This window comes from Cryptomeria japonica, chromosome 11 (genome assembly GCF_030272615.1).
Source record: "Cryptomeria japonica chromosome 11, Sugi_1.0, whole genome shotgun sequence".
NCBI classification, from domain to species: Eukaryota; Viridiplantae; Streptophyta; class Pinopsida; order Cupressales; family Cupressaceae; genus Cryptomeria; species Cryptomeria japonica.
In genome coordinates, this window is record NC_081415.1 from 432,205,662 (window position 1) to 432,216,561 (window position 10,900).

Consider the following 10,900-nt stretch of genomic DNA (forward strand, 5'->3'; position numbering starts at 1 on the left):
GCTTTGCAGGATCTGAAATCCATGGAATCGGATGTGCGGTACGATACTGTGTGTACTGCTCTGTCACCCCTGCATCCACAATCTCTGGCCTCATCTGGCATGGTCTCTCCTGTAATGTCCAGAACTCTACCAGGGTCTGATCATAAGGTAACACCAGCCCCACTAAAATCTCTCCTGCACTACCCGTGCATACTCCCCTCGGCAAACCCTACCTCTGTCCAAACTGCCTCATCACTCTCCCTGGAAACTGTCTCTCCCCATAGTAGGATGTGTGACCAATTAAAAAACGTGTCACAAATACGTACGGTAGGGCCTCTCCATCATCCTCCCAGGAATCGCAATCAAGGTTTGGCCTCCATATGATCGTATCTAGGTCATCCAACGCTCGTCGCCAAAACTCCTTCCCCAAATGGGGCTGGCTCATCAAACCTCCATACATATACACATAGGGTTGATCTATTGCCCTAAACCTCAAGCATACCGGCCATGTGATTGGCAGGTGCTCCCATGCCCAGATATGCAGCAAAGTGATCCCTACCCCTTGTGATCTAGCCTCTCGATACACTGCCTCATGTAAATCCTTGTACAGGTGTGCTAACACACATGGCCCCCATGCATAGCAGGTCCCCTCGGTCATCATCTTCTCTATCACCAAACCCCACCCAACGGCCAATCCATGTGAACGTCGATCAGGGCAAAGTAAACCCCTGACGATCCCTGATAACATAGATGGTAGCGACTCATATAGTGCTGCTATATCCTCCCATGCCACAAAGCCATCCTCAATGTACATATCATCAGCAAATATCCTCTGCACAACTGTCGTCCCCAGGTACCGATCATATGTAACAAGCTCCCCCGTGATCGGGATATGCAGTATCCTCCATACGTCCTCCAACATCACCGTCATCTCTCCCATCTCCAAGTGAAACGTGCCTGTCTCACTGTACCATTGCTCCACCAAAGCCGTCAATAGACCATGATTCGTCTAAATCACAAGTAGGTACATCATGTCATACAAGCCAGTCGCACATACGCAATCTATCTCCGCCTCTGTCAACCACTCCCGCAACTGTTGTGTGGCAAGATGCCTCTCCCGCATCTATAAAATGGGAAGATCCTCCTACACATATCAACACTCATATCAGTTGTTTTGCTACAAACTTTCTTAAGTTTCAACCTAGACTATCAATAGATACTTTGATCAAGTATCTTTGGGTCTCAACAAGTGATCGATCATGGCAAACCTAGACTACAACAAGCATTTTTCACAATGACCTAGTCTCAACGGGGCTGCTATGATTCATCAAAACAACTAATCAATCAATCAACACAAGCATCCAGAGATATTTTCTCTAACACTAGGGCATTTTTACTACAATCGCGCTACTCTGCTGACAATCACGCTACAACTTGTGCACAAAAGCACTAAAACACCAAACGCACTAACACAACTATACCATAGCACTATTACACGACAAAAGCACTGCAACATCTACCCGACAACGCTAAGATTACAACAGTGCCATTACTATGACACAATTGCGCTAAACTGACAATAGTCTACAACCACTATAAAATAGTGCCACTGCGACACAATAGCGCTACTTTAGGCGACTAAAGCGTGCTATTGTCTTACTTGGACTTTGACGCTTGAAAAAACATGACAAAAATGCATAAAAAGAAAAATTCAAGATTTGCGTGTCGTTGGTCCGTAGTCCTCTGGCCGCTGGTATCGACGGATCCGCTCTAACTGGTGATCTGCTATCGGCACAACCATGATGACTATTGCTCACTCCTTCGCAAAAGGTCACTATCAGAGCTCTAAACTGCTAGGGAGATAGGTGCAAATGAGCCTGTTTTTATCTTTTCCCCTCCATATATACCCCATAGCACTAACCCTAATTCACCCCACTCATCGTCGTGGTCCCTGTGAACTTCGGAAGCCTCTAATTTCTCCATTTTAACTTCGTTTTCTCCCGTTCTTTCACCATTATTTATAATTTCTTCTATTCTACCTCCCCCCAACTTCTTTCTCTTTTTCGAGAGATCACCCGATTTTTCAAAAAATTTCGACCCATCTCTCGAGGGGGCATACCACCCGCTAAATTAACATTTATGAGGCATATTTCTTCACACCTATTTTTCTTTCTTTGAAACGACGCGATAAACCGCACCATCTCAAAGAGGGGCAAATGTAGTCACATAAATTTGTCCACTTAATTAAATGAATATTTACTATTTATATGATTATTTAACCATCAATAATTAGTTAATTAAATTAATATTTAATTAATTTCATCCTCAAACTCTTCTCCTATTAATTAAATAAATTATTCAATTTATTTAAATTAATTCATTAAACCACACTCTAAATCAATTAAATAAATAAAACACATTTATTTAATTTAACCCCCTTTCCTCATTTAAATAAATAAATAAATATTTATTTAAATCCCTAGACTACCCCCCCACTTGCATTCTCCTACAAATGCAAGTTGCACTTATTTAGTTGAAATAAATGAATTTTATTTTAATTAAAATCTTATTTTCTCTCACCCACCAAACCCATTTGCATCCTAAACCCATTCTAGATTCTTCTAAACCATTCCTAATTAGCCTAATGACCCTCCCTAATTATTGCCACATTCCTAAGGGTTGTAGCTATTCTGGCTCCAAAACGACATGCCTCTACATGATGTCGAAGGCATACCATTCATGTCTAAAATGTCCATGAGACCGACTTGCCTGGGACCCACAGATGACGTGGGCGTATCGGTCGCGGCGATGATGTGGATGATGTTGCCTTTTTACGTTTGATGGGAAAGCTTGCTCGCGGTTAACATTTTCCCAATCGATGTCACGGCGATGCGACGGTTACATCGAACCGTTGGAAAAAGGTCGTTACATGACCGTTCAAATTCTCCAAAGTTGCTAAATCAAAAAAAGAAATATTTCAAAACATTTATATAAAAAAATGTTTCTAATAATATAAAATAAAAATTACCAATGTAAGTTGGTGTCCACATGGGGTATGTTGGTCATTTTGGGCATTGCACTCAGAAACCTCCTTTCGTGTTCATCCGCTCATGCTTCTTCACTGACTTCTTCCTCATTATCACTCACATCCTCTACAAGTACTCCTCTACATTGTGTCCTCCCCATTGCATCCAATCTAGTTGTGATGCCTCTCAACATTTTTGCTATTGCCATATGTACACCTCAAAGGTTCCCCTGACAGTACAAGCCATGAAACATACCTTATACTTGGTTAAACTGACCTTTTGGACACTAGGAAACACTACCAAACAAGTAAGCCAAACAGGGGTGACAACAAAGGTCTCGAACTTTCTATCAGGAAAATAGAACACCTAGAGGAAACTAGTGTAGCATGCAAGTTTCCTCAACTCAACAATTTGTCCTAGCATCATGTTTCTTCACTGATGTCCTCCGGGATTGGAAAAATCATACTATAGTCCTTTGTCTGTACAAATGTCTAGGGAAGTGAGCTTCTTGAATGAACATTTGGGACTCCTGGACACCAAAACACATTGTTGAAGTCTAAATACTTGGATGGCACCCGAAATGAGAGAAAACATCAAAAAGGTTGGAGATGGGATGTGTAGAAGTGTCCTAGGGTCACAAGGTAATAGCTACAAGCATAGATGGGAATCGAATGGACTCTAATCATATACAATGCACCCTAAACTTCCATAATTTTATTCCAACACTTTCACAAAAGTCTCATTCACCTAAAAACCACATTGGGACACTTTGAAAGATCATACGGATTGTCCAAAATGGACCCAAAACGTCACTGATACACTCGAATCCTACCTGGATTCACTCAAAATTGATTGATTCTACAAGACAACAATGAGAGGGGACTCGAAAACCCTCAAGAAATGACATAACACCAACTAAGTTCATTTTAAGCACCAAATGAAGTGTTCCTATGAAACAAACCAAGATTAAGACAATAAGCATGAAGAAGATAGCATATGCAATGATGTATGAAACTAACATTGGCACACATAAACTAATCCATCTATATCCAATATCAAATGATGCATCAACCTCTGAATAGAGTGTCCATTACACAATTACATAATTACATTGCTTTAGAATACACTGCAAAGTTTACATACCATATTATATAGAACCATATATATTTGTACAAACTAAATGGATTCATATTGGTTGATATTTTTATGATTCCCTAAAAAAATGTTGAATAGGAAACTTGCCCAAACCTTAAAAAAATTATTATTTATCCATAGGTTTTTTGGCCTTTTGAAGTCAACAATGAGGTCTATTTTGCTTCAAGATGCACCTTGTAAGTTGTTTTAGCAAAAAAATCCTAAAAATGAGAAATGGGTGCTATATCTAAAGCTCAAATACCTTGTAATAGAAACCACAAGGGTTCACAAGAGCCAAGGATCACCTACAACACTACTCACTTCCACACTAGAAAAAGAGTAATTTTTATGCAGTATTTTTAAAGAATGATACAATACAACCTTGATTAAGAAAAAGAATGATATTTGATGCACAATGAGGGAACCTTTGTATATATAGGCAAGGGTGAGACATATGAAAGGATCAAGATGATTACATATGTATTAATCCTATTACATAAGACAAAAAAACTAAATGCCCTATGTAAATTTGACTAGCATGAAAAGGTCCTAAAAGGAAATTATATAGGTAGAAAACTTTGATCACATCAATAGTAATAATGAGAAAGTGGTATTGCACATCTAGAGATCCATTGTAACCATAATCATGAAAGAACACTCTTGATGATATTCTCTTCCTTCATCCCTCAAAATGGATTATATGTATAGTTGAATTAATGGATTTTATGTACAGTAAAGTAATGGATTGGAGGAGCAAAGAATAAGTAATATGTGAACAAACATATTCATGTACTCAACAAAAATATGTAATAGTCTCATAGATAGTATTTTGTGGCAGTTATTAGCTAATGTATCAAAATGTGACAATCAGATATCATGTTATGAGACATTAAAAGGCATCTCCTGAAATTTCCCCCAATTGTGAGGACAAAGGGTAAGTAATAATAGCCAATGTGTGCATAGAAATATGTAAGGAAGTCATAAAACTAAGCATTATAATGTGAGAAAATAGTGTACAAGTATAACATGTTAAATCATAGTGAATGTCATCAAAGAAACAATATAGAGAAATATTCCAAGTGAAATAACATGACATGTGTCACACCATAGACAAGAGTGGCGTGTGAGAACATGTAAGTAGATAAGACACAGAAAACAAGACGTGATCAAAATCCAAAATGATAAAAAAAGACCGAACATATAGAAGGTGAAATCAGAACAAAAGCACACTAAGCAAAGCGCAAGCCAAGCAATGCAACAAGATAATACAAGACATGAGAAAGAAGCACAAGAAGCATGGCTCAATCCAAAAAGGCCAAAGGAAACCCAAAAAATAAAACCAAGCTATATTTTTTGTCAACATGATGAGAGCAATGGCCAAACACTCCATAACTTGGAATCATCTCAAAATCCATTTGGGAAAACACAAAAGAAGACACATCGAAGAAAGAAAAAGGTGGCATGAACCACAACACATATCCAATCACTTTTGTCAATATGCAACTCTAAAGGTTCATTTGTGTCATCTATTTGTTAACTAAAATATGAAAACATCACAAGTATGGAAGCAAAGATAATAAAATAAATTTCAACCAATTATATTGGAAGAATCTTCCTCCAAAAGAAAATTTTGCATGTCTCAATCACTAATCTCAATGTCCTTATATCGAATCTTCAAAGTAGAAATTTATCCATGTGTAATGTAGAACTTTTGTCAAATATGCTAGAAAGACAACATTTTTTACTTCACATTCCATAACCTTTATTCGTTTTTCCTTGAAGACAAGTTCTCTTGTAGATTTTGAGCTTGTCTATTGTTTGTATCTTTCTTTAGGACCTATATACTTGAGAACCCTTTGAAGATGTAATATATTTGTCTTTGTTATCTATCACACTATTTTCATTAACTATCAGCATATATGAAATTATTTATTTTTTAGGCAAAATATGTCCAAACTCCAATGAAAAAAAAATGAATGGTTCTACTACATCTTACTTTATAAATTGTACCTTTTTGTCCTTGATCATAAAATAATGGCACAATTATCAAATACTTGTATTTTCCCTTTATTTGCATTCCTCTTATTCCTAAGATTTGGTATGTCACATAAATAATCTTTTTCTCCAATGAAATGGTTCTTTGGGGTTCTTAATAAATGCATCCAAAATATTTAAATAAATATATGATAACCTCATACATGGATCTTGCAAACTTCCCTTGCAACACCACCAAATGAAACTTCATTGAGGTGTTTATAGTGGAGTATATGGCATGATTACAAAATGATTTTCAAAACAAAATCAAAAGATCAAGTTTGTGCAAGAAATTTTGGAAAATTAGGCATTTAAACGTAATCCAATTCAAATAGATATTCAAAGGCATTCTACTACTGTATTATTGGCCATAATTAATTTTTCAATAATTTAATTTTCTATTTAAAACAATAACTAAACAAATTTGGGTGGTTGTCAAACTTGTTGATTTTGTAGACCAACTACGAACACCAAACATAAGGAAATATTTTAGTTTTTATTTCAAAGAGATACAACATTATTGCATCAAATTTTCAAGGGTGAATTTGGGTATTTCTTCCCTTTCAAAATTGATCCAAACCAAAGTTATATCCTTCCCAAATGACACAAGACAAAAAAACCAACATTATGGAAATACCTACAAGAACTATTAATGAAAGTGGACTCTCTAACTAGCACTATCTATCTTGATCTCAACCTACAAACAAACTCTTCAAAGCCCCCTCCCACTTTGGAACTACAAGAAAAATATATGGACAGATAATCAAAATTTGTTCTTTGGTCATCCTTTTATCAATTTCACCAATGTAGCACCAAAATAAGATGTTCAAGAAGAAATTCCAAAAAAGATCAAGAGATAGTAGTTCTTCCATCAATGTGGTATCCAATTCAATGCCAAGAGATCAAGTAGGGGTATAACTCCAACAACAATTCTTCAATGTTTCCACCCTCCAAGAAGAGTAAAAATTGACACACTAGACTCAAATAAGACTCTAACAATAACATGCAAGACTCAAGATGATATGAAAGCTTCTCTTAATTGCAATTCTTCCTTCATATGGGTGCACCAATTGAGAATCAAGGTATGCAAGTAAGGGAGGCAAATGCAATGTGTAACTCCTTCCAAGCTTAACTTCACAAATTCCTCTTTTTAAGTGCTTGGATTGCTAATCAACAACTTTTAGCAAGTGGAATCCACATTTCTAGGGTGTCGTTTAGAGAAGGAAATTGTTTGAAATTAAATTTGAATGTCATTCTCCACACCTAAGAAGTCAAGAGTCACATCCAACACACAAAAATGAAAACAAATATACTTTTAGTTGATGTTGATTACTAAATCCCCTAAAATTCTCCCATGCCACATGATTACAGTTCCATCTTGTGAGTGTATTTTATATACTAATACAACATAGAAGAATCTATCTAGCACTACTCTATCCAAGGATGACTAACATTGAACCAATCTAAGCTAAGAACGACATGACTTAAAGTAGGAACTTCCTTTAGCCAACTACCAATAGTAAAATGATGCAACTCAGACTCGATCAATATTCCATTATTCATATTAAGAAAGATGCCTAAATGTGCATATTCTTGGAATTTAAAATGATAGTTAAACAAAAACTCTTTTTGTGTGCATATTAAATTAGCATGTAGGATCAATAAGGAGACCCTTTGATGGTTTTAAATCAACATGGACCCTAACATGTAAAGGAACATAATATCGATTACACAAAATCTCATCATGTGAAATGTAATATCCAACATAGGAGAGAATGATGTAGCAACACTAGAACCCTCATTATGCACACCCATAAATAGATTTTTAAAACCATTTAAATTAATGTCCTCGCCTATAAATAAATGTTCTAACCCATAAATATCTAGATATAACTCGTGCAAAGATTGTGTTTCAAACAAGCTTACATTATTAGACTAATGTGTTAAAAAGATTCATATAAATTTGCAAATTCTTATTAAGAGCAACTAAATGGTTGCCTCCATTATTCATATTCTCAACATGTATCATAATATTATGAATGAGATCCTAAATCTAACACCTCAATAAACCACAATGTTGTTTAGAATGGTCATCAATTCTCCAAAAGTCACAAAATGCATTTGCTATCAAAACCGTTAGGTGCAAACTTTAAAATTTTCAATGATTTAATAGAAGGAAAGTAATCATGTTAGCAATAACTTGATAACACAACATGCAAAGGCTTCTAAAGTCTAATAAAGTTTCTTTAACTTTGCATCTTTTTAAGTAAACATATTAGAAGCATTAGAAACATGATGGACATTAGGCATATTTTCTTGTTTTCTACTACTTTTTTTAAAACAATCTTTCTATAAGAACTTTGAAGGGTAAGATGTTGGAGCATGAGAAGATCTATATTTTAATGTGTTGGCCTTAAGTAATTTCAATTCAACATTCCTTACCTTTCCAAACAAATTCATGAAAGAAGCAAAATTATTTAGGTACACAATCTATTAAAATGCAAGGTAACAAACCTTCGACATAATCAAGAATGTGTTCATGTAATCATTATTTGCAACACAACAAATCTGAAAATTGTCACAGTAAAGCCAATATTACCGTTAAGGCGATCCAAAAAAGCATTTGCCAAATATGAAACGCAAGCTATAGAACAATAAAGAAGAGAATACAACCATTCAATTGCATAATCTTTTGAAGTATGTGGGAAGATCTTGGTAAGAACTTATAACTATACACATAATCCAAACATGTAGCATTAAATCTATCAAATGTGTCAAAGTCCCCTATACCAAGGCATACCTTAAAATTAGGGGCCACAAAACTAACTATACATGCATAAGAGTAGATTATGAGACCTTGGCATACAAACAAAAGATAAAACACTAGAATAAATGAGAAACTAGGTGCAAGTTCATATATAAGATGAAAATCAAACTATATAACCCTAGAGGGGTGTAAAAAATGTTAGGTTCACCAATTAATGTAGATGCATGAAACACCCTTATATAGAATTTTTTTTTTTTTAAATCCAAGCTAAAAAATGTAAGATAGCAATCACAGTCACAATTAACCTAGATATATGAGCTGAGCCTAGATAGAAAACTGAAACGAATACTACAATTAACAATGTAAAGAGGTGCTTAGCTTTGTATGCAACAATAGATGTTTTGTTGAAAGCATATTTCTTTAATCCAACTTGAATTTTTGCTACTAGATCTAGAACAAAGCTCTAACAAATTGGAAAATTTGATTGTATTCTATCAAGGCTCAAACCTGCATGGGCAGCCTTAATTCCCTGCAGTCACAGCCCTACTCCCTATAGTTGCGACCTTGAACCTAAATCTGAAATCACAACCTTGAATTAGGTGCTTTTGGCCCTCCAAATACTTGTCAATCTCTATACACCTACACAAGGTAGTACTTAAAAGAATAGAGCAGGCCATCAAATGTGGAAATCTACATCATCTTGATAGTAATATAATCAAGCTCTATTAGACCAACTCAAAAATGATTGAATGAGTTTAAAGATATTGCAAGCATCTAGGCATATGTCCATGTGAATGTAGATGTTAATGTAAAGCTCTAGGTGTGAATGTTCTTGTGATTGAATGATTTTAAAATGTGATTGATGATCTAAATGACCTATGGCTTGTCCTTTTTATCCCTAGCATTCAAATTTGAATATTTCATGTTAAGTAAGCAGGGGTTACTTGAAGTCAAGTCAGCGGCCTATATTTTGAATTTAAAATTTGGGAGGTTAAGGCTACACTTTAGGTACTAAACCAAGGTTCAAGGCCACACTACCGAACTTGAACCAAGGCAACAAATTGGCTAATTAAGGATGGGATCCAAATCTACTAGAGAACAAAATTGAAGTTCAGCTAATATTCGACTTGAATGTCAAATTTTGCACACGAATACACCATGTGAAGACTAGGGGAAAGGGTCAACACAAATCCAAAATGAGTGGAGAAAAGCACAAGTGATGCACTTGCCATGTCTACATATCAATTTTATATCTATCAGACATGAACTTAAATGGTCTATAATGTTTGAACATTGCCCATGATCTCTCTATCTCACAAACTCCAATTTCACTGATCTTTATAACAGCAACTGCTGGTTTGACAATATTCTTGAAGAGATCTCAAAGGAAGCTAAAAATTCAGTCCTTCACCTTTGTGTTGCTTCCCAAATATCTATACATAACATATTAACACATAAAAGCATGTTGTTATGTGAGGATTAGAGTATTGCACAAACTATTCTCTAATTCTTTTTATCAGTAAAAACAATTGATTTCTAATTAATTTTCACAATTAAAATTCTGTGCACACTCTATTTTCACCTTCCCTTTATATGCATAAATTTAATCGTTGCACTTCCTTATTTTCTATTAGTATGTGTCTAATTTTCCCAGCTCACAAGGTTTGTAAAAACTGGAAGAGCTTCAGTTACATGTTCCCATAAGAAAACAAAACATTAAATGTTTATTGGAAGTGAATAAATCCATTGTCTATCTCAATATCGTATTTATGTAACTTGTTATTACCACTGAGATCCCCTTAAAGAGGATGCAAATCATATAGAATAACAGATGAATGCAGTAGAATATGATACACAATGCCAAGGCTCTTCTGGATAACTTGTGCAGATTATTTTGTCCAGAAGAGTTTTGGAAAATGTCTTCCTGCAATAATTTCCATTCTACATTGATACGTTGATA

The 10,900-nt window shown here is 35.3% G+C and overlaps 1 protein-coding gene across 1 annotated transcript; it reads right to left on the reverse strand.

The window, feature by feature from the left end:
• Positions 1 to 208: 208 nt before the first annotated feature.
• On the reverse strand, positions 209 to 910 carry LOC131073594 (protein MAINTENANCE OF MERISTEMS-like). Its single transcript, XM_058010055.2, has one exon. The coding sequence runs from the start codon at positions 908 to 910 to the stop codon at positions 209 to 211; it is 702 nt and encodes a 233-aa protein (XP_057866038.2).
• Positions 911 to 10,900: the final 9,990 nt, after the last annotated feature.

Bases quoted from the DNA above. Each gene is read 5' to 3' on its own strand.
- LOC131073594 (XM_058010055.2), bottom strand. From the start codon at position 910: ATGACGGTGATGTTGGAGGACGTATGGAGGATACTGCATATCCCGATC.